Below are 27437 nucleotides of genomic sequence, written 5' to 3'. Positions count from 1 at the left end.
ACAGATGTTGCTTTGGACCCAAGAAATCAAGCAAGGTGTCCTTCCTGAAGAGAGGGGGTCTGCTGAGTATGATGGATGGGTTTATGTTAACCTGATGCAAGCTAAAGTCACCTGGGAGGAGGGAACCTTCATTTAGAAAATGTCTCCATAAGATATGGCTGTAGGCAAGCCTGTAAGGCATTTTCTTCATTAATGATTGGTGTGGGAGGGCCTAGCCCATTGTGGGTGGGGTAATCATGAACTGGTGCTCCTGGGTTCCATAAGAAAGCAGGGTGAGCAATATAAGGAGCAAGCCAGTAAGAAGCATTCCTCCATGGCCTCTGCATCAGCTTCTGCCTCTAAGTTCCTGCCCTGCTTGAGTTCCTGTCCTGAATTCCTTTGATAATAAACAGTGATATGGAAGTGAAAAACCAAATAAACCCTTTCTTTCCCAAGTTGCCCTGGTCATGGTCATGGTCATATCATAGCAACAATAACCCTAACTAGGACACTGGATTTGGGGACATATTTAAAATTTTCTGTCTCATGTGCTAGGACTGGCCAGGACCAGCAATGCCACCCTTAGCTGAGACCAAGAGCTGCATGGTCCCTGGCCCTGTTTTTCATTTTGAATATTCTCTAATCCTAGAGCTTTCATGTGGACCCAACAGGTGTTCTTGGGAACTCCAGAAGCTGCACCTTTGGGAATGCCCTGGATTCCCGTGGTAAGGTCAGTCCCTGGAGAGTGGATAGGAAGTCAATTCAGTCCCACTGACCAGCACAAATTTTCACCATCAGTTAGCATTTTGCTAAAATGGTGTTGATACACTTATTGGGAGTGACTCTCACTCATCAGACACAGGACTGGTTCAGAGTTATGAGGCACTAATGATTACCCTTAAATTTGAATACCATGTGTGAGCTCATTGCCTCTCTCAGATGCTGTATTTAAATTCAGCAATAATGTATACATACATTAGTTTGTACTAATACATCAATAGTTTCTTTTGCTGAAGTATATTGGCCCGTTGTATAAATAGAATAATTTGCTCATCTATGATATGTATATAAGTACTTTCTAATTATTAGCTATTGTTTACAATACAAAAATCATTCCCATGGGATAAATAGTAAGAATAAAGCTTTTAGGTCACATCAAGAATATTTTACCCTTCTAAGGACCTGCGAAACTTTTTGAAGATTGATATAAATTTTACCTTCCCCCCAAAATTTTATAAGTTCCAGTTGTACAATATTCTTGACAATAATCATTATTACTGGTATCAAAATTTAACCCTTTGTATGATAATGGATCTTGGCTTAGAGTATCATATTAATAGTTACTATATTGGTATAATTTTGATATAGGTGATTTCCAGTTGAATCCAATTATCTCATTTGTTTGATGAATTGAGGCCAAGCATCTTTCCATGTTTTTGCAAAATGTGTTAAAGTTTTTTTTTTATTTTTGGTGGTTTTCTTTTGTTTGTTTTGTTTTTCAAGACAGGGTTTCTCTGCGTTGTTTTGGTGCCTGTCCTGGATCTCGCTCTGTAGATCAGGCTGGCCTTGAACTCAGAGATCCATCTGGCTCTGCCTCCCCGAGTGCTGGGATTAAAGGTGTGTGCCACTGTCATTCAGCATGTCTTAAGTTTTGAATCCATTTTTATTGTTATTATGTATATTATGACTACAATTATGACTATATTTATGTTATAAATATTGTCTCCCATCCGGTGGAGCTTTTCTTTTTCTTAGTACTATCTAGTAGTTTTGTTCATGAGGGATATTTAGGCTCTGATTCTTTTTCTCTTATTCATCTCTTAGACTTTGACAACAGGGTTACCCGGTCTTAGAAAATAATTTTGGAGGCATTCCATTCCATTTTCTGAAAAGTGTGTCTAGAGCTTTGATTACTTACTTCCTATATGGATAAATCATCAACGTATCAACGGCCTTGAGTCTTCTTTGAAGAAAAAACATATTACTACAAATTAAATTTCTTAATGGATGCAACTGAAAAATTGTTGTTAAATAAGTCACACATCAAAACTTAAATTTAAAATTGGGGCTGTGGACTTTATATTTGCGATTGTAGGTCACAAAACTAGAAAACTGGTCCTGAGAGGGGAAGAAATCATAAGGAATGTGGGAAACAGAGAGTGTACAGGGGCTGGAGGGTAGTCAAGTCAGTAGAGTGCCTAGCTGCTGAGCAGAAGGGCCTCAGTTTGATCCATGTGCTGGTCTAATGGAGATGTCCCCTATATTCTCAGGTATCTAAGTACTTGGTCCCCAGTTGGTGACACTGTAGGGTAAGTTTAGGAGGTGGCATTGTTGGAGAAAGTATGTCAACAAGGATGGACGTTGAGGCCACTTTTACAATGCTGGAGGAAGTATGTCAAGAATAAACTTTGAGGTCATTTTTACAATGATGGGGAGGAAGCATGTCAAAGATGGACTTTAAGGCTTCAATCAGCTTTCAGTCATCTTAATAAAAAATGCTTTACAAACTAAAATAACAAATGCAGAATGTCTGCAAATGTCATATGCTTATTAACATAGCAAGTGTTTAATGATTACATGAATTACTTTATTGACTATCAAATTATTATATTCAAAATGTAATTTAATCTCATATTTAAAAAATCTATACAAATACACAATGTCCACCGCCCCTGCAAAATGACCTGATTGGTATTGAAGCATAATGTGGTTTTTCCCTTAGCATGGAAACCCAACAGTTTACCTTATATTTCACTTACAATTTCACATTTTCACCCATACTTCTGACTTCTTACACTGAAGGTTTTTTTTAAGATTTATTTATTTATTTATTTATTATGTATAAGTATGCCTGTGTGTTAGAAGAGGGCACCAGATCTCACTATTGATGGTTGTGAGCCACCATGTGGTTGCTGGGAATTGAACTCAGGACCTCTGGATGAGCAGCCAGTGCTCTTAACCACTGAGCCATCTCTCCAGCCCTACACTGAAGTTTAACACCACAATAATGCTGTAATTGAGGAGCCGATGTTTCAGTGATGAGTAAAAGCTAAAGACAAAACATCTACAAGCTCCCCCATGTGGTTTCTGACCAGGCACCTGGGAATAAGATAACCCCTCCACTTACACAGGAGTCTATCACTGGCCATCACATGTGTATTTGGTCTCAAGGTCCACATGGCTCTGCCATCTCCTTCCAGGGAGTCTGTTCTATTTCACTCCCTTTACATTCTCAGCTGTCCTTCAGTCCTCCATCCTCAGAATCCAGGCTTCAGCTCACATCAGTGACAAAGGAGACAGCTTTCCTGGGTGTGATGCCTATCTAACTCTAGTGAGTCCTTTCTCTTCATCTCGTTTCATTCTTATAATGTAACAAATAATTAAAACAAACTACTATCCTTGCACTCTATTCAATTTACTCAATTGCTTTAGAACCCACTGCCTTACCTACTAAAACTACTGTTTGGAAGCATTTGGGAAGCACGATATGCTGACATTAGTGCAGATAAAAAAAAATGGCCAACATTTGATATAAATAATATGCAACTTAAGTCTAAACACTATTTCTATCGCATTAATTGGCTTTTTTTTTTTAACTGTGGTGTCTTTTTCTTCCCTGAGATGAGTTACACATTCACTTGGCTTTCCATGGGTATTGACTTTTGCTTTGTTTCGGAACTCAAGGAAGATAAGGACAATGAGACTTCTGCCTAATTTGCTTGAGTCGGGGTAACAATAATTTCTACTTGATATTTAAAACGATAGCTAGGCTTGCTGAGGTTAGAAATGCAGGTGGCAAATTTGTACATTCACAATCCAAATTAAAGGAAGAGAAGTATGTGTCAAAACATAAATTATCCTGAGAGCAATACACGAAACCTACTAAACACTCCATGTTCACATGGATGTGATCTAAGGGCCCAGCTGCAAAAGACCTACTTTAATTGCCAAGATCAATGTTACTCTTTAGGCTTCCATGTAGTGGGTAGCCATTCCAGCTTGGATCTGGAAGTTCCAACCCCCATTGATACTCTGGCAACTGTCACGCCTATGAGACGGGGTGAGGGGAGGCACCTGGGGACCTGAGAGCTGGATGGTCCAGCGCTCTCTCTGTGTGCTCTCTCGGTGCCAGGACGCTGAACGGTGAAGGTGGACTGTGCAGAGCTCCGGAGAACACCGCTGGACTGTGTAACACCTTCCCCAGACCCTGCGACCTACCCATTACTTAATTTGTGAATTACACCATTAAATAAATATCCTTTTAACTACATGGAGTGGCCAAAATAATTTCTCCAATACTTCCACTCAGTTTAGCCATAATCTGTGTATTTAAATGGACTCAGTGACTTAGAAGTGTACATCTTGAAAACTGCACTGCCTATTTTCCTCTAATTACCTCTAACAGTTTTTGTTTTCTTCCTTTTTCAGTGCTGGGATCGAATCCAAGCCTTCCTTATGTTGACAAGTGCTCCACTCCTGAGCGACATCCCCACTCCAGATGCTTTCATCTTTTAAGTGAAAATATGTAATTTTAAATGATTTTTTAATTAGTTCTTTGTGTCCCAGAAAACATTTATTTTCAAATTACTTTATTGATCTTACAGACAGAATAATATCTTGATTTTCCCATGACAGTCAACAATACCATCTACAACTTTGACATCAATAGCAATAATTACTAAAACTCGAGCAAGCAATTCACAAGTTTTGAGAACCAAAAGGCATATAATGACAGTAACAATAAAATAGTATACATGTGTGTGAAGACGGAAATAGATAACATAACATTTTAGTGCCTCAGGCACTTTCTAAGTGTGGTATTTATACTGTTTTTTTTTTTTTTTTTTTTTTTTTTTTTACATGAGAAGCACATTCGCCAGTTACCAATGATCCTGAAGAAGATGCATTAACGTTTCTCTCCGGCTAACAGTGGCTGTGCACCGCCTTAGTTTGACATCATACAGTGCTGTCATCACTCAGAAGGCATAAGAAATCAATACTACATTTGCCTCAAGCTCTTTCACAGATGGATAATCTTGATGAAGATGCCCTCACTCCAGAAACTAAGGTCATTAGTGTTTATCTTCACTTGAAACCTTACAGACATGCTGAGCCTAATGGAACACAATCTTAGACTACTGGGTGAACAGTGACATCTAGTGGTCAGGGTGCTATCGCTAGACAAATGTTTTTAAAGCAATTAGAAGCTAGGATGCTTCACCCTGAACATTGATACACATCTGCCTCCAGATAAACTGCATAAGAAAATTAAAGATGTTTCCCAGTGATTTCCTGATACCGTAATAACATATCCTGAAAGAAAAGTCAGTCTTTAATAATCCTTTCAAAGGTAAAAATACCCTTTGTAGTTTTGTTTTGTTTTTGTTTTTTACAAAATTCCCGTTGTTACATTTTTTTGTGCCTCAGTTTTTATTTCTAGCAGAGTGACATAAAAAATTCTGAATTATGGCTGGGTGGTGGTGGCGCACACCTTTAATCCCAGTACTGGGGAAGCAGAGCCAGGTGGATCTCTATGAGTTCAAGGCCAGTCTGGTCTACAGAGTAAGTTCCATCCAGGACAGGCACCAAAACTACACAGAGAAACCCTGTCTTGAAAAAAAAAATCTGAATTACTAGTCAATTAATTCTATGGCTCTTTTATAAATACAATGACATCAATGACCTAGCAAATTCAGACACTCTGTATGACACACGAAGGGCAAATTAAAACAGCATAAAAAGCTGCAAGTATATTCATTATCATTGATTTGAGTTCACACTGGAGTGTTATTAGTGCTTTTTATAAACAGGGCACACCCAGTTCATTAGGGTTTTCTATTTTCTAGTACATCTTGATTATGAAATGGAATTATAGAATAAAAATGGAATTATATAATTATTTTTAGCATCAGAAAGTCATTGTTTGCTAGTCATGACATTTTTCTATTAATGAAAAAGTCAGTACACTCTTTGGCCATGTGCATAGCCTACCTGGCCATCCAAACAGGCTTTTATCACTTACTGCGATCTGAGTTCACATCTCTAGACAAGCCTCCCATCAGACTCCCAAAGCTTCTCCTAAGGCCTTAACAGTCAGCTCCACACAAATTGCCTCCTTCTTTCAATAGGAGGTTTTTCCTGAGCACAAATCATGTATCATAGTACCAGGGCTGTTCCTAGGTCATGCTAGAACTCTCCCTTCCATATGGACTGAGATGATCCCCAAATACTTGAACATATATGGGTGAATATGGATGGGCATCACTAGCTATATATTTTATCTCTCCCATATTAACTGTCAACAGCTAATCTAGACTTTCCTCTTTCTCTTTAAGGCTTTGTTGATAATCACAAAAAAAAAAAAAAAAAAAAAAAAAAAAAAAAAAAAAACCCACAAAGCCTGGCCAAACATTTGTGAATCTCAAATAAAAATGGACATATTTGGCTCTCATCAAAGTATCCACTACCAGTGATAAGCCATGATATTTACCTGAGACATTCATCTACATATTACTTATATGCATAAAGAGAACTGTAGAGGCCAAGGCTCCCAGGACTGAACATAGGAGTCTACAGGACCATATCTCATAAGGATCACCTTACTATCCCTTGTTCATATACATGATAGACATAAATGTTTCAACAGGAATCCCATGGTCAAGTGCAAAATTACTTATCTTATTAACTCAACCTGTGTGCCTCATAATTGAGGTCAAATGGGGTGTTTTGTATGTGATATGTAGGGTTCCCCCAGTACACTATCCCCAATAACTTCCCAGCCCTCTCCTCCTAAGAGTTCTCAATTAAGGAGTGGGCATGAGCAAAGGACATTGTATGTGAAGTTTCCCAAGGAGACAGGCGGCCATGAGCAGCAATGGAGGCCACTGGAAGTTATAGTCTACTACCCTGTCCTATCTGTACTTCGTTCTCTCACTTTCTTCCTTCCCTTTCCCATTCTCTCCCTAATCTACGCCTGAAGCTGCTAGCGGAAGGTGAAGAAGCAGTACTACATCCTGTTGGAGTCTGAACCCTGTCTTGTGTAATAAAGGTGACATCTGACTTCCAGGGGAAGAGCATGTAACTGTTCAACTCGCAGAACAGTAGGCAATCTCCGGTGAAGTGCTATGAACAGTCACTGGTTATTATTACTGTCTGTTCTTAACTATGATCACTCAAAAAATAACTGAGAACATGAACTGACAGTCCCCATTAAAGGTCGGCTCCCCACCTGTCGGCATTTACATGTCTTGACCTTTCACTTGCTTGCTTTAGGGATAGATGAGTCATCTTATCTATTTAAAAAAAAAAGGAAAAAGAAAAAAAGGAAAGAGAAAGAAAGAAAGAGAGAGAGAGAGAGAGAAAGGAAGGAAGGAAGGAAGGAAGGAAGAAATAAAGAGAAAGAAAGGAAGGAAGGAAGGAAGGAAGGAAGGAAGGAAGGAAGGAAGGAAGGAAGGAAGGAAGGAAGGAAGGAAGAAAGAAAGAGAAAGAAAGAAAGAAAGGAAGGAAGGAAGGAAGGAAGGAAGGAAGGAAGGAAGGAAGGAAGGAAGGAAGAAAGGAAGGAAGAAAAGATGTCATTAGCTCCTTTCCCCACGTGACTCCCCAAAGAGTAATGTAAACTATGCTTTCTACTAGTTGCCCAGGATAAGTCCTCACTGGGTCTGGAAGAGTGGATGAGGGTCTAGTGGAATGGTTGGATGAGCTGCTACCACAGAGCCCAACAAACCTAGAAATAATTTGGTCTGGGTCTAAGCGCTAATATCATACTGCCAAGTCTCCTTCTGAAAAGCATAAATGCAAAATATCCCATTCCTGCAAGCAAACCAACCACAAGGGTGGTGCCAAGAACTTTTGGGGCCCTTTTCTTGGCCACCCGGAATGCTGTTGGCAGCACAGCAGAGATTAATATATTGTTGACATGTCCTAAAACCTTGTTAAATGTTTTTCTTTTCAAGACACGCTCATAATAGGTTTCCAAGTTGGGTCTCTTTCCATTTCCCCAGTTCCTCCGTGCAAACCCCAGGAACTTCAGTCGATGCAACGTGACAGCCAGCGAGACATCTGCCAGGGTGAAGGATTCTCCACAGAGCCAAGGCTGGTGGCCCTCTTCTAATCAGAGAAAGAGAACTGAGAATTAGGGACAAATACTACAAAGACAGACCTCAGCTCCCATTTGCAGTTTTAGCCCTAAGGAAAAGATGATCATGTGTTGGCTTGGGTACCAGTAATGCAAATTTATCCCAAACTAAAAGAGACTCGGTTGACATCTATCAACCACAAAAGTTCTTCAGTAAACTTGGAACTACTCGAGCTCAAGGACTTTCTATCATTTTGTAAAGGGCTCAGAAGGTTAAGTGCCTACAATCCAGAGGAACTGACAGGCTCATACTTACTTCTGGTTTAGAAAATCAACCAGAGTGCTTTAGAAAGATTCATACAGTTATGTTTGAAACATCACTCAGAGGCCACTACTTCTGTCTACGTATACCTTCCATACCAATAACTGCATGTGCAGGATCAAAAGCACTTAAAAAAGAACACTACATTTTTACCGAGCAAGTACTGACTTGGTTTCTTGTTATAATCCCTTATACAACACAGTATAAAAGCTATTTGCATGCTTTTCACATTATATTGTGTATTAAAAGTAATCAAGAATAACTTCAAGTATATAGGAGGACATGCAAATACCAAATCATTTTACATAAAGGACCTGACCATCCATGGACTATGGTATCCTCAGTGACTCCTGAAACTAACCAACCCCTGTGGAGACAGAATAGTTACATTTCCTTAAAGTGGAAGGGGGTCATTCTTTGTTTTTATGCATTTCTCTGTCTGTAGAGTTTTTTTGAGACAAGGGCTTACTCTCTAGCCCTTGAAGGCCTTGAACTGATGCCAATGCCTTTGCCTCAGCCTTATAAGTACTGGGATGACAGGTGAAGAGCCATCAAACCACAGCTGTGTCCCTGTTGTGAAAGAAGTTTCTGGTTAACAGCATCTTCAACTGTCTTCAGTAAAGATGCACAAATGGCCTCATGTATGAATATGGAAAGTGGCTGACTGTTGCAGCTCACAGATGCAATCTACAGGTGTTCGGAAACCTAGTAGATCCTCACTTGCTCACTCTTACTTAACTCTAAATTCAAACTATCTCCCTAAGTGAAGAAAAACCTGGTGTGGGCATTCAAGCAATTACTCAGGTTATTCAACCAGACTACTATATTTGCTGATTTGTGGAACTGGGTCAGTAGGCACCTTCCAATCATCATTTAAAAGGTGCAGAACCCTTTTCAGAGTCATATTTCTCATAGATACAAACTGAATTACAATTAGACGCTAGAGTTCTGCATGAAATAATGTATTTAACCTGCCTGTGAAAAACAACAACCACAGAAACAGATTACAGAACATGTTTAGTGAGATCTAAGAATGTTCCTACAAATGCCCCTAGTGTTTCAGTAAAAAGAAAGCCAATGAAAACCTACCTGGAGTTTCTTCATTTCTTCTTTGTAACTCAGTTTCCACCTGATCCAAGACCTTCTCCAACTCATCAAGAATTTTCTTCAAGTATTTGACATTGTCATGATCAAGCAGCTTTGACTAATTAACAACCCAAAAAAGAAGCTATTTATGCCTGCTAACAATAGCAACAAAACTATATAGCACAAAGGAGATTTATATGTACATATGTACACACTTTTAAAATTAAAATCTGTTTATTTTAGACAATGGTGAGATATGGAATACCTTTGTAAAGTCAGAGAAAAATGAGGAACTACTCCAGCTGTGAGATCACCTCAGCAGCAGACCCAGTACTTACTAGCAACTCCTAAGAGTCCTCAGTGAACCAGTAAGGACAAACAACGTGAGAACCATGAAGATTCTCCTCTAGCACTTAACTCAAGAATAGAAGCTGAGAAGTCTCAGGTGACTAATGAAAGAAGCAAGAAAAAAGCAGGTCTCACTGGAGGGAGGTAGCTCTGCCTGTAAAACGCTTGTCTTGAAAGCATGATGACCAGAGTTTGAGTTTCAGATTCTGTTTTTAAAAAGCTAGGAGTGATGGCGCGAATCTATAACCCCATCTTGAGGAAGCAGAGACAGGCAGACCCCTGGACCTCACTGACCAGCCTGCCTAGCCAAACCAGTGAGTCTCAAGTCAACAGGAGAACTTGTCTCAAAAATAAGGGGAAGAAGGTCCTAATGCTCCCCTCTGGTCTCAATGTGCAGAAACACATGCACACACCAAAAGGAGAAAGAAGGAATATAAGAAGTCTAAATGTGATTTTGGAAGGTAAGAAAGGTAACTATGGAAGCATGTACTCTGAGCCCATTTAGCTAAGAGAGGATAAGGAAGGTAGGAAGTTGAGGGAGAGTTGGAAGTGCCATTTGCTACGTGTGATAAGGGAAAAGCTTCCATGTGTTGCCTAGGCATGGGCAAAGAACCAATAGAAAATGAGAGGCTATTACTGATGATCCTTATGATGGGTACAGCAAGTCAGCTAATACATGGAGGCCTTAAAATGGCTTACTACCTGCTATGAGATATTTCTGTAATATATTAACTGAAACTTACATTTGTCATCTCCATGGCAACCAACATGCTCAATATCTGCTTATCAGATAATTATCACTGGGTCCGACTATCAAATATATAATAAAGAAAGTTCTTTTTTTCATTATCTTTCTTTCTTTTTTTTTTTTTTTTTGGTTAGGAAGTTTGTTTTTGTTTGGGAGTATCTGAGACAGTATCTCACTTTGTAGCCCAGGCTTCCCTGGAAGCACATGATCCTCTAGGCTCACATGCTGCTATAATAGATTCAGAAGTCTTTCTAAAGTCAGAGCACAGGCCACAGGTATCACATGCACCAATGATCTACAACAGTAAAGGGTAGTCTGGAAACAGCATTCTTCTTTTCCAGAAAGAATACAGTGATGTGAAGTAGAGCCAGCCTGGTCACTTACCTTAAGCCGCTTCTGTTTGGCAATGTATGCCTCTTGTAAGTCAGGGTTTTCTTCAGCAAGTTTCTTCAGTTCCGACTCTGTGTTACCAATCTGGCCTGAAAATAAAAATATTTTTGAAATGGAAAAATATTTCCCCCTCATGTCACAGACATAGGGAGATGTGGGGACACACCTTGATGAGACTATGAGCTTTGTGACTGGTAGCCTGCTGCTATCTTGGACATACTTTGTCTGCCTCAGTTTCCCCATTTAAAATGAAGCTAGAACACACCTATCACAGTCCGAGGACTTCCTGAGCATCTTCTGTGTGCAGCTACAGCAAGGCTTGACACCTTTGAGTTCTGTGCCACTGAACTGCCTTACCTTTCCGTGGCTCTTCCACTTTCTCTGATGAAAGGAAAGGAAACCTGGTTTTGAAAATAATGTTAACTATAGGTGATAAAGCTGTAGTCAGAGGCTGTGTTTCAAATCACATTCTACATACTTAGGAAGCAAAGAGAGAATAGTACACGGAAAGAGAGGAGGAGGAGGAGAGGGCAGGGGAGAGAGAAGGGGAGAGAAGAGGAGAGGGAACAGGGAAGGGGAGAAGAGAGGGAAGAAGACAAAGGAAAGAAGAGATGGGTGAAGAAAAAGGTATCAAAAAGGAAGGAGAAGAAGAAATGAGACAACAAGGTGAGACTTCACGTAAGAGAAAACCATGGCTTCTGGGTTTAGAAGACTCGGGACTGAGTGTCTCCAGACACTCCCAAGTATGACCAGTGCCACTCTGTCCTCCTAAACAGAGCCAACCATCCTGCAGAACACACTCTCTTCTGCTCACATCTCACATGTGGACCCTACAGATCCTCCTGGCTGGAAGTAGGAAGAATTTCTCAATCTCAGAAAAATCTCCAGTCACCCAGCAGAGGTGATGGCTAGACATCCTCTAGTCCAGCTTCCCCCATCATGAAACAACAATTAAGGACCGGGAATGTGAACCCAGTTGCCCATGTACCCAAGAAGGTACCAGCTATTCTGACTTCCAGTCAGTCAATCTGTTTGAGAACATGTGGAGAACATTCTCTACCTTTCCATCAGTCACTTTTCTAAGCTTTATCCAAGTCTGGCCTCAAAAGCAAATGCTAACACATTAGGCCTACTAGATACTATGTATCTAGTGAGATGGCAGAGGAACAGACTGACCTGACAAGTTATTAAATTGATGCAGACCCATGCACAGTCATAAAACAAACTCGACAATCCTATTTCCCAATCCTCTCTCAGTGACCAGAAGATATGTCAAGTCTCAAAATGATAAGAAACTTCAGGTACAATCAATCCCCAGATTATAAGAGTTTTACATACTGCGAATCCTTGTGGTTGCATAAGCAGGGATCATGGAATCCACAGTGAGTTCAGGATGTAAAATGCAGCCATGTGTGTAAGCATCCATTGGCAAGGAGTCAAGAAGCTCTCGGTAATGCTGCACTCGTGGGTAATACATGCTTCCTTTATCAGGCATTAACCTGGGTGTTCTTTCTAAAATACACATAGAAAATATAAATACACACACTGGAGGAAAGGCTACAAATAAGACACTACATCCAAAAGCAAAACCTGTAATGCCTCATCATTAACATCTCACTGTAGTTGCACATTCACAAAATGAAGTTTTTCCAGCCCAGATAGCCAACATTTGGAACAGCCTGATGCACCAGACCAGATTCCAAACCACGGCCTGCTAGCATGCTCTCATTTCTCCACCTTGGAAATCCCTGCTCGGCCCTCAAGTCCCTCACTTCCTCATGAAGCATGCCCTGCTGTCCTGACACCCAACTGGCTCAGCTGCGCCTTCCTCCGCATGACACAAAACACAGAATGTGCTCTGCTATAGCCCCTACCACTTTGTACATAGTTGTATCTTCTCACTTCATGAATATCCATGTTCCTTTGGGACAAGGCAGAGTATAGGTGAATTCCTTTTTATTACAAGAAGATAATCAAGGACCACTCGTTTCTATGCATCAACTAACACCAAGAGTGGTTAGTGATACTAAGTGACTATGAAATAACTATATAAAATAGGAAAGGCTTTTGCTTAAAAACCCCATTTTCACTTTCCTTAAATTGTTAGCGATCTACTCCTGGCAAATTCGTTCTGCCTAAATCTTCACTTGCTGGTGAAAATCTAGACTGTAAACCTCTTATGATCTGGGAGCACATATCATTCTTTGACAAACCCCTCAACCCCAATAAATACTTGACACATACTCAGTACACGGTTAATTATACTAAGTTGTCACACCCCCAAATTCCTAGAACATTTGCATTGGGGAAGTTCTGTGGTACTTAATACAGATACTAGGATATGGCTACTGGAATGTTAGCCCAGGATCCCACAGCTATTAAAGGCAGAACAAGAACAATGTCACCTGATTACTAAAACAATGCTCTGCTTATTATATTGTCATATATTTTAAGAATTTATATTTCAAAGAGTATCCACAAAGATAAAATGAGAATGAAGAATGAGACCCAAAGGTCAGGGCTAAGTTCCTTCAGAATCATTTCCTAATCTGCCTCTCAAATGATTCTGAAAAATGCCAACTAGCTCATTCACACTAGTGCAAGGAAAGCCTGGATATTCCTCATTCACTCGTTTCTTGGCTCAGGTTAGAGAGGGCAATTTCTGACTCTCTAAGAAAAAAGCATGGATAATTCCTCACACCAGTAGGCAATTGTCTGATGTCCAGCTCGACAGCACAGTGTTAAAGGCTGCCTTAGAATAATGACAAAGCATGAACCACGTTCCCCGACACAGACTCAGACAACCACACACTTCATTACAGACCCCATATGAAAACAACACAGTGATGCAGCCTATACCACACCCTGCCTCTCGACACCACATGCCTTAATTAGCTCCTTACACAGACTTTTCAGGATCTCAGTAATACTACCAGTTCTCCAGCAAATCCACTTCCACGAGGACAATAAGCCAGAAGCTTTGAAATGGTGAGGCACTCACACCCCTGCATGTGCTACTGCCCTAGTCTCAAAATAATAATGTCCTTAAATGCATAAAATATAAGACAAAATAATTCTAATTTATAAAACATTAACATGTATACCTCTTTAAAAGATGATTAATATCCAGCATCAGTTACGATGACTGTCCTAATTTAAAAGTATCAAGATATCTATAATAACTTAATATGCTAGGGACGTATCTGTGATTTCCTATTGGTAACAAAGTTACTGCATTCCTGACTGTTTTGGTTTATCTGTATTGGTAATAAAAAATGACAAAGTCCTGTTAGAAGTAAGCAAAATTAAAGACACTTTTTACACTTATCTAAGATCTCAATTCTCCTTCTGCTCATGGATCCAGAAACTTAGTTCTTAACGTGTGAATTGCGGATCTACAGGCTTCCCAACGACACTTTAGGGGATTCACAAATTCCAGACTTTTTACAGCAACGGCATGGTGCTGAAGGCTTTTGATTCTTGTTACCTCTCCAGCTGCAAAAGAGCTTTCTAGAGGCCTCATAAAACACACTGGCTCTGTCACACTGACAGCTAGTGGGATGGTGATAGTCCTGACAATTGAGTGATCTAGGACTTTAAACTTTTCTGCTTCATTTCTAAATAGTAAATATTGACCCACATAAACCAAAGCTCTCAAGTGTCCTCAATAATTTTTAAGACAAAGGGATCCAAAAACCCGAAGAAACACTGCCTTAGCAGTCCAGGAGCCTCAGGTTAATAACCATAAACAGTACATTTTTGAATGCTTCCCAAATGACAAGTTTATGGCTCCTGGCTCCTATGTCGGGCTGCTTTCTAGTGCCAGGCCCTGCTGCTTTCTCCAAAGAACATAGCACTTCCTTCCCAGAAAGGTGAACAAGAGGAAGAACAGTAACACTGAAGTGTTTTCTGGGTATGATCCATCTGGATAAGCCTGACTTCTTCAAAGGAGAACAAATGCTTAAAGCCATGAGCATGTTTTCCTTCTATTCAGTGCCCCACTGGTATCCACTATCTGATGAAGCTCTTTGTCAGGCACAGAATAAGATTCCCACTGCACCCATGTCCTCTTCCCAGCTCCCCTTCCCTAAGTACTTCACAGGTGCCCTGGCCAGTGTCACATAGGCCACCTCATTTCACACCAAAGCATACAGCATTCACTACCTCTGAAAACTTTTTCAAAAGACAATCAAGCCCAGCGAGTAGCACATGCCTGCATTCCCAGTACATAGAAGGCTAATCCAGGATGATGGTGAGTTCTAGGCCAGGGTGGGCTATGTAGTGAGTACTCAGACAAGCACAAGGCAATTATTTTTCTCTTGAATCATACACATCCTCCCTCTCAATCTCATCTTATTTTATTTTCTAACTCTTCCATAGAGTGTCATGATAACAATAATTTTAAAAATGCTTTTTCTTGGAATTCTACCTCAGGCAGGAGTGTGAGTAATACAAAGCACATGGGTCAGGAAAGGCAGTCAGGGGAGTTTTTAAAAGCAGGTGATGAAAGGAGGTGCACGCATTGGAGGGAAAGTTGCAATAATGCAGCCAGGTCTAGTGACTTGAAGCATAATAAGTAGGAGCTGGAAGTATGGTTCTGTAAGAATATACACCAGTCATTTACCAGGCCCTGGATTAAATTCCAAGTACTCCAAGTACCTAAAGCACTCAAACATAGAAAATACACAAGCAAAATAAATAATTCTATAAAATGTTTTAAATAGAATAAAATGATGACTTCAAATTGATATTCTTTTAATATTATGATTAAATTTCAATATATAGTGGCAAAATTGTGTTTTTGAATTTATATTTCCTAATCATATTTCTATATTATTTTAATATTATACCAGGATAATTTATTTCCAAACCAAATCCTACTTTTTTTTTAAAGATTTATTTATTATGTATACAGCATGTATCCCTGCAGGCCGGAAGAGGGCACCAGATATCATTACAGATGGTTGTGAGCCACCATGTGGGTGCTGGGAATTGAACTCAGGACCTCTGGAAGAGCAGCCAGTGCTCTTAACCTCTGAGCCATCTCTCCAGCCCCCAAATCCTACTTTTTAACAATATTTTCAATGATAGACATAAGACACCAGACATGATTTTCAAGGAGTCATTATATATCAAATCATAAAAACACCATATAACATCCAGGATTCTGGGTTACCACTGAGATATTTAGCAATAATAAGTATCATATATTCTAGTATTTTATACTTATTTAATGATCTTTTGGGTTTTTTGTTTGTTTGCTTTTTACCTAGTTAAAACCAAATTAAATTTTACTGGAAGAGTTAGGGTATTACAAGAAGTAGTTCAATTTAAACATCCTCATTAGTATGCTTATTCACCTTGTCCTATTCCTATTCCTGTATTTGCTCACTGTCATATCTCACCTACCTTAATAAATGTGTTCCTCTCATATAATTTTCTTCATTATATGCCAGATTGAAAAATGTATCATGGACACAAAACAATCTACAAAACTAAATATAACACCATATGCATATATAAGGGCAGGTTCTTGTCAAACTAATAGATAGAAAATGTCTTTGAAGACTAACGAGCTTCTAATGATTTGAGGTCTTTGAACTATCTCTGCATATCCCAAGAGTGTGCACCTAATTAAACCCTGCTAAATGGTCCTGAGGGAATGGATCTAGACAGCACTCTTAGCCAGCCCTAGGATGAGCAGTTATAAATGAGAAAGTCTGAATTTGTCCTTAACCAACATCTTGCCCTTGGGAATATCACTCATATCTCCATGAACCTGCTTTCAAAAGTAATAATAGCAATAATAATCAAATCTAGCTATTATCCAACTTAGATAATCAGTAGTTTAGATTAAGACTTTTAAAAAGTGTCTTGACTCAAATTTCTTCTGTACAACTGCCAATTATTTAGCAGATATCCCAAAAGCACAAGATGCAAATATATGAGTATCAATATACAAAATGATTGAGCAAAATGCTATTTTTAGCATAATTCACAGTGACTGGCTAATAAAGGATAGCAACTAACATCAAGGTCACCAGTTCACAAATTTGGCCTTTAGTTAAATAACTATACCTAAAGAGATCTTATTATAAGCATGGAAAATGATGCACCTCATAAAACCTAGTTATTATCATCCTGCCATTCCTCTAAATTTCATTTGTAGAGAGACAAAATAGCAAATATTAAGACCAGCTTAAGATGCAGAGCACTACAGTTTTTGCAGTCTGGAGAGAACTAATACTTTTAAAAACAACCTGAGACCGCTGTAGCCTGGCAACTTACTATCATGTCTCTTACCCATTCTAATTGCTACTAATTGTTAAAACCAAAATTCACATTACATTAATCTTATCAAACTTTATCTTAGTTTTCTGGTTTATTCTTATTCCACAAGAGACATTTCATAAGATAGCTATCATTTCAATGATCTTAGCTTTTCCATCATTCATAAATATGATACCATTTCTTTAATGTCTTTATTCATTTGTATATTAAACTCAAGTCAAGAAAGAGGCTTAAAAGAACATCACTGGGGGCTGACAGTATAGCTTAGTGATAGAGTACTTGTCTAGCATGCATGAAGCTATAGGTTGATGCTTAGAACTTCAATCAATCAATCAATAAAATACCACTAGAAAGCCCCATCCAGGCTAACATATATTTCAATAATTTTTCATTGTGGAGGCCCACAAAGGTTTCCTAGTAAGATCTGAGTTTGCTTTACCTAGCAGGGCTGCATTAAAGGATGACTTGACCACATGTGTGGTTACCAGGTGATTGGAAGGGTCTGCACTTGGCTGTGCTAAGGGAAGGTCTTTTGCTCCACCCCTTGGCATTCTTACAAAAGGCCCTTTAGAAGAGACAGAGGGGCCGGTAGATATTGATCCAGGCCCTCCCGAGGCTATCCTGTGTTTCTGTATTTTTCTCTCCCCTTTATCTTTCTATCTAAATATTTCTCACTCCTTCCTCCTCTAGAGTACCGTGGGGAAAAAGTGGGAGGAGACCTCCCACAGAGAAATGGGTAGGCCTCCCATAATTCATTCATTTTATCCATTCAAAATTATTTATCAAATATCCCACAGATGGCGCCAGGAACAGGGACCAGGGACTTGGAGAAAAGGAGTTGGGGGTCCCATAGGAAGCAGTTGGGCATGTCTGGTTTTGTAGTATAATGAAGATGGGGGTATTCTATTTTCAGGAGTATAGATAAAGTAAGGCTGCTGAAGGAAATGCCAAAGTGAAAAGTTAGGCTGCAGCGAGTATCTCCCTCTATCTAGGTTTCTTTCTTTTTTCTCTCCCTCTTAATTTCTATCTATAAAAACTAGGGGGTAAATGTAAGGTAGGAATGTAGTGTAAAAAGAAACTGAAGATATGGTAGAATATAGGAATATAATGTAGAAAAACTTAGGGTAAGATAGTAAAGCAAGAAGACAGAGGAGCTGTGTTCTTGGGACTATGAACACAAACTTCTGGGAAGAATTGGAGTCATGAAAAAATATTATGAAAGAAAACAGGCAGAAAAGATTCCTGTGGAAGCTTTAGGCCTGTGGATAGCTTAGCTTTAAGCCCTGGGGGGGGGGGGGTTCCCTTAGACAGACAAGAGAGGAATTGAAAGACTTAAAAAACTTAGTAATCTTTCTCTCAAAAACTGGAAGCTTTTCTGGTCTTTCCTTCTCAGATCTCTTTTCTTCCTATAAGGGCAAAATTAGATTCACCTAGAAACTATATCTATCAGAGTGGGAAAAATCATCTGCAATTGCCCTAGAAAAAGAAAAACAAAAAAATCTCTTGAAACATGGCAAATTCTCTCTGCTAGTCCTTTCTCCCCTTCAAGCTAGTATTGAAAAACCAGCAGCCAGAACCCCCTGCGGCCTGAGCCTATGCCCAAGAGAGTGTAGGCATGAAGCCAAGCAGGGGCAGCTTCTCCCTAGGGGGTTGCGGCAGCAGAGGCAACACAGGACCCAAAGAGGGGCTGCTGGCACGGAGGAAGCAGTGGAGGCTTTGGGGTCCTCCCTGCAATGAAAAAAGCAGGGCCTCAGTTCCTAGCAGTAGCTGCAATACGGGAAAAGCTGAGGCAAAATTTGGCCATACAGAACCAGGACACAAATCCCTACCCGCAGAACAGAAAAGCAGGTAGCAGAGGAACTGAGCCACAGCCCAGGTATTAGAAACTCTATCTTGGGGAAGGGGACAAGTGGGGACAAGTAGAAGATCTATCAGGGAAAAAAATCTCTCTGAAAAAGCTCTTAAAATCTGATTATGGAGGTACATTTGTCAAACAGTAATGCAGGTGTCCTAATATGAGCTTAGGAAAGATGAAAAACCTCCCATGCCAAAGCAGCTGCCCACAATTGGCCACAGGTGAGTTTTCTCCCAGACCCGAAAGGCAGCTTGGGAAATGTATGTAACAGCATGACGCTACAGAGAAAGGCAGCGTGGGAAATGCAGTTCATAAAAGCAAGGCAGCATAGGCAAGTAGGCCCAGAGAAAAGGCAGATAGACTGGGACAAAAACTTTCAAATGTTCCCCATAATAGAACAACAAAAAGACCAAGAGAAATACTGCCAGCACTGCACTGCCCAAAAACTCTGCTTTTTCAGCTAAAAAATACTGCTTTTTCCCAAGTGCTGCTAGAAAGCTTAGCTTTACTTCCCAAAAAAAACAGGTGATGCCTGTCAGGAGGCAATTAAGATGCTAATGCTTCTCAAGTCAAGGGGAAAGCTATCTGTACACTGGGAAATTGCTTTAGGTGTGAAAAAAAAAAAAACTTATGGGCAAATAAGAAACTTGGGTTGTGTTTGAGATGCAAGAAACATTGGCGTCTTTAAAAGAGCTCATGGCAATCTTAAGATGCAGCTTTAAAAAAATTAAGAAGGAGGGGTTGGGGATTTAGCTCAGTGGTAGAGCGCTTGCCTAGCAAGTGCAAGGCCCTGAGTTCGGTCCTCAGCTCCAGAAAAGAAAGAAAGAAAAGAAAGAGAAAGAAGGAAAGAAGGAAGGAAGGAAGGAAGGGAGGGAGGGAGGGAGGGAGGGAGAGGGAGGGAGAGAGAGAGAGAGACAGAGAAAGAGAGACAGAGAGAGAGAGAAAGAAAGAAAGAAAGAAAGAAAGAAAGAAAGAAAGAAAGAAAGAAAGAAAGAAAGAAAGAAAGAAAGAAAGAAAGAAAGAAAGAAAGAGAAAAATAAATAAATAAGAATGGGGAAATTGTACCCTCAGAAGCTTGATGGCAGCCTGAGTTTGGTGAGGTGTATAGAACAAAGAAATGTCAGCTCTAATAATACCATATCTGCTGACGTTTCTCCAGAAAAGCTAGGGTGAAATGGAACCTGGAGTCACACCGCTTCCGTTTCAATGCAGGTTCCTTTATGAAAGATGGTTCCTAATAGTAGTGCAGAAAGTTTTTTCTAAGAACTTTAACATAGCTCAGTATGGTAATTACTCATGATTTGCATACTCTATCTTGTTGGAAGAATAATATAAATAGTACTTTTAAGAAATCTCTTTTAGATATGTGCAAAAGTTTGTAAAATAGCTCTGTAGAGTTTCCTTTTGAACATAAGTTTGTAAAAAGTGTAAATATGTATAATGATATTCATGCTACTTGTAAATATATAAAGTGTAAATGTTGAGTGTAAGTTTGTAAAAAGTGTAAATATGTACTAGAAATATGTACTAGAAATTATTATTCCATCAATATCTGTCTAGTCGGGACAAATTTTAATTTTTAAAGGATAAATCAAGTCAATCACATTAGAAGCATCTTGAAGTTTTTATTATTCTTTTACCCTCAGATATATTTGAACTCTTTTTATGATAGCTCAGAATACAATTTTATGGTCTCAGTGGCCCCTGGAAAACTTAAGTGAAGGTGTCATAATTAAGGGAGCTTTTCTGTTTTCTTCCCAGAAGTTTCCACTCCTTTTGTTTCTGTTTAGAAAGGGGTAGGCCTCCCACAATGGGAGGGAGTTACCTAGTGATACCTGATCTTGCTTTACCCAAGCAGGGCTGCATTAAAGGATGACTTGACCACATATGTGGTTACCAGGTGATTGGAAGGGTCTGCACTTGGCTGTGCTAGGAGGAGGTCTTTTGTTCCACCCCTTGGCATTCCTACAAAAGGCCCTTTAGAAGAGAAAGAAGGGGCCAGTGGATAAGGATCCAGGCCCTCCCGAGGCTATCCTGTGTTTCTGTCTGTTTCTCTCCCCTCTATCTTTCTATCTAAATATTTCTCACTCCTCACTCCTCTAGAGTACCCTGGGGGAAAAGTGGGAGTGGGCCTCCCACAGAGAAATGGGTAGGCCTCCCATAATTCATTCATTTTATCCATTCAAAATTATTTATCAAATATCTACTCTGGAGTACCTACTTAAAGGAAGCATAAGGGTACAGCTTTTAATGAGATAGTCTCTGACCTCACAGCTCTTAGAGTGATTTAAAAGTCATCTAAATATTAATAAATAAAATAAGAGTTTGTAGCTGGAGGGTCATCTTTGTGTAATAAACTTATGCATCAATATTCTTCAGTGTGTTATTAATTCATCTGCAGATGTGTTTTACTTACCAATCTCTAGTCATATCTATGTCTTTACTCCATAAAAACATTATATAATCGCAAATGTTCTTCTTGAATCAAAATACACTACATTTCAAACCATGGTTTATACATACTAGACACATTTTAAAAGGTATTTATAATATTCTCCAACAATGTAAAACTTAAATTAGTTCCTTCTACTGACAGACATAAAAACTTAAAATTTTAAGTTTTTTTCTTTAACTGTAGCAATGTTATCACTTGCAGAGGTAAACAGAACTAGCCAACTCTTATTTCACTCTTTCCTCTTTCCAAGCAAAGTAGTTCTCCAACTTGGAAGGATGAAAAAGGAAAAGAAAGAAATAAGTTGGAAATCCATTCTAAAACTTTGCCAGATAGAGTAATTTGCAGCACTGCTTTGCGCATGACACAGTAATTTATAGCATTCGTCTAAAGTTTTAATGCACACATAAATCACTTGGGCCTCTTGTCAAACAAGATCCTAACTCACTCGCTTTGCTATGAGGCCTGAAACTCTGCATTGTAAATAATCTATCAGATGATGTCAATGCTGATGGTGAAGAAATAGACTTTGACAAGGTTGGTACTCCATCTGTCCTGTTCCTTGACAAATAGCATGGCTCTTTTCTTATTCCCCTGAGTTCTTAATGATAAACTGTCTGGATTATAATTGCAGCAATGCTCATGTTTGCTGTTTGTTTAAATTTCTACATCCTGAGGTAAATTCTATCTTGACCTGCAAACTGGTCTGGCTGTCATCATATCTGCTCCAAACTATTGAAGTCCTAATCTTTTTAAATCTTCCCCAGTTGGGTAACTACTCCCCTGGGAGAGAAGAAAATGAAGAGTTAGTTGGATTTGTTTTATCTTACCATGACAAAATTGCATCACCTAGTCCAATGGTTACAAACAATATTCAACAAGTGAATAGCAGCATCAGGCCAGTGTTGAGGGCAGTTAATGGCTCCCTCACTAAAGAAGCTCAACCAGAATTAAAGCCATGCTTTTCACATTTCCATTCTATCACTCACCAGTGCTTTATCTAGTTCAACAAAGTTATCAAAAGAAAGAGTTACTTCCACAGGGCAAATCTGAGATCAACCTGAGCTTAAATTCTACTTCAAAAACAAACCAACAAAACCCCTTTCCTCCCATTTGGCTGTGGTTTATATAACTTAGCAAATTATTTTTATATTATAAAAGTAGAATCTAAGGAAAATTTTAAGAAACCAGCTATAATTAACATTTACTATAAAGTGTTGCTTCATATGAGGTAAAGAAGAGAATAAGCAAATGTGAAGGAAGAACTGGAATAATGATACAAGTTGTATTAGTTGAAGCAAGGTTTATATATTATTTCTCATGTGTTATATAATATATGTGACACATATATATAGATAGATAATGTTATATAATACATGTAACATGGTGTTATATATAGTACATGAAAAATAAGCTATCTTTTTAAAGTTTTGGTCATTTAAAATAGAATTCTTACACATTTATTTTTGCTTTGTTCCTATTATTCTAATCATTTCTCTCAAGAATAACAAATTATTAATAGTCTTATCCATTTCCAAAAAGCTCCAGATTGAGAAAATGTTTCTTAAATCAATTAGTCTCCGTTTTCAGCACAGTCCCCAGCATCTAGACATATATGGGTAGCCAGTAATGAAAGGAAAGTAGCTCTTCACGCCATTTGGTTTAGGTCAAGGCCACCTTCAGTTAAAATTTCTGGAGAGTTCTGAATAATTAACTTAAATTAATAATAATAAATAATAAATTAACTTAAAATAATTAAATTAAAAATTATGGCACTTCTCCACCTAGATAAGATTATGAGTTCCTAATCTATTTCCTCCATTAGGTCTAATATCCATTTTCCTTCTAGGTACCTCAGACATTTTGTGGCCCATTAATTTATTTCCACAGCTTCCTTAATTTGGGGTTATAAGCTGACCTTAATGGCTGGGTTAGCATCAGGACAGTAGCAAGCAGCTGGATGACCCATAGATTGCTGTTTGGAAGAGAACTGAAGAAAATGCACAGCCTACGCTCTGCTCTCGGTTCTGCTAGTGGTCAGCCATGTCTGCTCTGTCAACCTAGTCTGGTCACTAAGTTACAGCTGACCTGAAAGGGCTGTCATTAAAAACAAGCAGGACAATCTGTACGTGGCATAGGAAACAGGAAACGGTACATCTGAAGACCAAAGACCCTGCCATAAAATGGTTACATTACCTTAGACAAACCCTCTATTTCTCTTTCCTCCCATGCAAAATGGGAATGACTAGTTTCTACACTTCTTTCAGATTCCACACCTGCTTCTAAGGACCTCTCTGGACAACTGGCTAAAATTGAAATATAAAATGCCTGACATATAAGCAACCATAAATGATCAGTATTAAAAACATGACACATATTTAAACCCTATAATTCCTTAGAAAGGATTAAAAACTATGCAGAAGTAACTAGAACCAAGAACCCATAGTAACAATCTATTCCCTCTTCTCTAATACTTAATCCTCTTTTCCTCTTGTTTCTAAGATGAAATCTATTTTCGATATATATACTAAGGATCAACATCATGAATTTTACTTTAAGGTTAATAAATTACCACCACTGGAACCACATACCTGCAGTTTTCTGCAAGTGAATTTGAAAGTTTTGACATTAACATTTGCACTGGCCTATTTGAAATTTGTGATAGGTGTATATTTGTGCACTTCTGGAAATGGAAAAGTTTTTTAAATCACTAAACCACCACCATAAAATAGACAGGAGAGGGAGAAAGAGAGGAGGAGGGGGAGAGGTTGGGGGCGGGGCTTATGTTGAAAATAAAGCCAAGAAATCACAAATAGCCTTAACATTACCATCCAGGAAAGTCTGTTCAAGATAATCAATGATCTGAGTGGCCTCACAAATTATGTTTTCCCCGTGGATAAGGACAGGCACTTCTCCAGTTGAGTTCAAACGCATAAACCAAGGCTCATTGTGTTCACTCAGGGGCAGACTTACATCATGTTCCTCGCACTTCAATGCCTTTTCAGCAATTACCAAGCGCACCTGGAAGAGTTCACAGGGGTTACTACCGTTTTCAGTTAAAAGCCTCTGGATTCAGCTAAGCCACCTTGGTTGGCTTCCTGAGCTAGCAGCACTTGAAATGTTCATTTAATGATGTCTGTTGCTAGAAGGAATAAATGAGAAACATCCTGGCAGCTTACTTCTATAAATTATAGAAGAAAAAGGGAGGAGGGAAAGTTATTCTGTCTTCATTACAATCATTCTCTCTCCTTCATCACGGTGGCCTTTGTGCCCTAAACCAAACTATGTATCCTCCCCAGGCAAAAACCCTGGAACAGACGGCCGGAGATGTGGCTGAGCATTTAAGAAAATGTATGGCTCTTGCAGATGACCCAAGCTTGATTCCCAGCACCCACAAGAGTGGTTGACAAGGGCCTGTAACTCCAGCTCTAGCTGAACCGCTACAGGACCACCTTCAATACAAATACATGTTTGGACCTTTGCCAGAGAATGCAGGCATGGGAAAATAAAAGCAATTTCATTCCCTTTGGCTGGGGTAGTGTCTTCACATAATTTTGTCTTTTTTCCCCTCTTCTGGTGCTAGAGATTGCCAAACCCAGGGCCTTGAGCTTGCTAGGCAAGGATTCTGTCTCTGGGCTAAATACCTAACTTCTGTCTTTAAAGGAACAAAAAACGAAGAACTATCAAGGTGACCCAAGACTGCAATCCCAACAGTAGGGGAGCCAAGGTGGAAGGAAAGGTGGCCACAGATTCGAGGACAGCTTGGTCTACACAGCAAGTTCTAGGTTGGCCAGGGTTGCGCTTTGAGATCCTGTCTCAAAAACTACGACTCTATGACTCTGTGTGTGTGTATAATATATATATATATATATATATATATATATATATATATATATATATATATATATATATATATATATATAATTTTTTTTTCAGGAGGATTAGGGGATTGCAGGAAGGCACTCTCCTCCTGCCTGGCTCTCCAGGGCCCAGAGCTCAAGAGGGCAAAACCTCTAGGCCAAATGCTGAGTGGGACGCTTCTCGGCGGCGCCTCCCGAGTGATGGATGGTGCCTGCCTCACTGCCTTCCCCAGTCCTCCTGCCTCTGCCGGTCCTCACTCGGTGCACCCCACCCTTGCAGGCCCCGGGTTGGAGGCCCGCGGGCCGCCACGGCCAGGGAGCTGTCCCGGTGCTGAAGCCGAGCGCCGGCCCTCGGCTCCTGGCCGTTACCTTTTGAGAGCTGAAGGAGTGCGTCCAGTGGTACAGAATGAGCCTGGCCTCCGCGTCCGGCCCGCCTTCCGCCCTCAGGGGCGCGCCCACGCGCGCCTCGTCCTGCCTGCGAGCCATTTCGGGGTGCGGGGGTCAGGCAGCCTCGGCTCGCCGGTGGGCCCTCGCGCCAGGGAAGCTCTCCACCGCGTCCTTTGGTTTCCCAAGGCCCCCTGCGGCGGGAAGGACGCGCTCCGCAGACGAACTGGCTTCTGGGAAATGTAGTTTCAGGCCAAGGAAGCTGTGGCGCCTGGTCTGGAGAGGCCCTTGAGAAGTTACCTGCGTGATGTAATGGGATGAATTTTTAGGTAGGGAAAATTTCTAAACTATGACTGTCTAGTTTGGAGGGCAAGGAAAAATGATGATAGCAAATTACTTGTGGGCTTTGCACGTTGCTTGGGCAAAAAACGCGAGTTTCGCAAGACTTCAAGGGCTTTTACTTTGGTGCAAATGTTCTAGTGGGCAAAGCAATTGGATTAAGTATCAATGAATTTTCATTAGAAGATATTACTATGGAGTCACAAGGTATGTATCTTATGAATAAATCAACAACGGCACTGTAAAATGGCCTTTTGGTTAAGTATGGACATTTATAAAAGAAATACCTGGGATTGTGTCCTGCTTTTTCCATTTCTGAGAGATCATTTTATTTCATTTGTAAGGTTTCTGTGAAAATTGAGTACATATATAAGATAGTACAATCAACATTGATACTATTCACAAGCCCATTTACCTTAAAATAGTCCCTTTATAAATCAGGACAACTTCACTCTATATTCTAATGCTACTTATAACTGCATAGCTCTTAAAATCTGTAATCACAGCAAATTCACAAAGTGTCTCTTTCAGAAAATTTATACAAATAGTGCTGTGAAACAAGTTCCTTTATAATTCACTACCAAATATTACCTGAGCACTATGTTCTGGGCATTTTGCTGTATCCTGTACACATGAGAGATAGATAGATAGATAGATAGATAGATAGATAGATAGATAGATAGATAGATAGATAGATAGATAGATATAGATATGCTACATATTTTATATATATACATATATAAAACAAAGATTTGCCATGTAAGATCTAGTGCCTGGCACATGATACAGACGTCTGGAGGCAGGTGTAACAACATGAATAGTCACAAGATTAAGGATAGTTTAAGGGCCAATGCACAGAAAATGAAAAAGAAAGCATGGCACGCAGCAGCTCGGGTAAGAAGGCCCCTGAAAGGGACAAAAAGCTTGTGGAATTTTTCCTCCCATTCAGAGTACTTCATTTATTGTTCTTCATATTTCTTTTATGATTTGAATGGGCTTTTAATATATTTTGATGTCTTTGAATAGCAGAACTGAGCTCCTTGACAATTTTTAATCGGGTCATTTGGGTGGGAGGATGCTCAGAGCCATACACCCCATCAGTTCATTCTTAGAGTAAAAGGGAAACCAAACACCTCCTGATAGTGCCACTCCGTTTGGGGGCATTTTCTTCCAAACCACCACACCCATGCTAACTGGTATGGAAATACAATTAGAAAAAAATACTTAAAGCACCTGGGACATTGCCCAGGATGCTTGCTCCTGGGAGAGGATGCTGACTTATATGATGAGGAAAAGGACCATGCCTGGG

The 27437-nt window shown here is 39.7% G+C and overlaps 1 protein-coding gene across 3 annotated transcripts; it reads right to left on the bottom strand.

Annotated features, from left to right (window-relative positions):
- Positions 1-4551: 4551 nt before the first annotated feature.
- On the bottom strand, positions 4552-26634 carry Gdap1 (ganglioside induced differentiation associated protein 1). 3 transcript variants are annotated; one of them, XM_042270765.2, is made up of 6 exons: positions 26416-26634; positions 25775-26089; positions 12286-12459; positions 10942-11036; positions 9465-9579; positions 4552-8085 (listed from the first exon to the last, which is right to left on the bottom strand). In XM_042270765.2, the coding sequence occupies exons 1-6, from the start codon at positions 26453-26455 to the stop codon at positions 7703-7705; spliced, it is 1122 nt and encodes a 373-aa protein (XP_042126699.2). In that variant the 5' UTR covers positions 26456-26634; the 3' UTR covers positions 4552-7702. The 3 variants fall into 3 exon arrangements, with proteins under 3 accessions (XP_042126699.2, XP_015849063.2, XP_042126700.1); XM_015993577.3 differs by lacking the exon at positions 26416-26634 and adding an exon at positions 24374-24566 and having other exon boundaries at positions 25775-26017; XM_042270766.2 differs by lacking the exon at positions 26416-26634 and adding an exon at positions 24519-24566 and having other exon boundaries at positions 25775-25990.
- Between the last annotated feature and the right edge of the window lie 803 nt (positions 26635-27437).

This window comes from Peromyscus maniculatus, chromosome 2 (genome assembly GCF_049852395.1).
Source record: "Peromyscus maniculatus bairdii isolate BWxNUB_F1_BW_parent chromosome 2, HU_Pman_BW_mat_3.1, whole genome shotgun sequence".
NCBI lineage: Eukaryota > Metazoa > Chordata > Mammalia > Rodentia > Cricetidae > Peromyscus > Peromyscus maniculatus.
The sequence above is the reverse complement of the archived record's forward strand: the minus strand, read 5'-3'. Positions and strand labels throughout refer to the sequence as shown.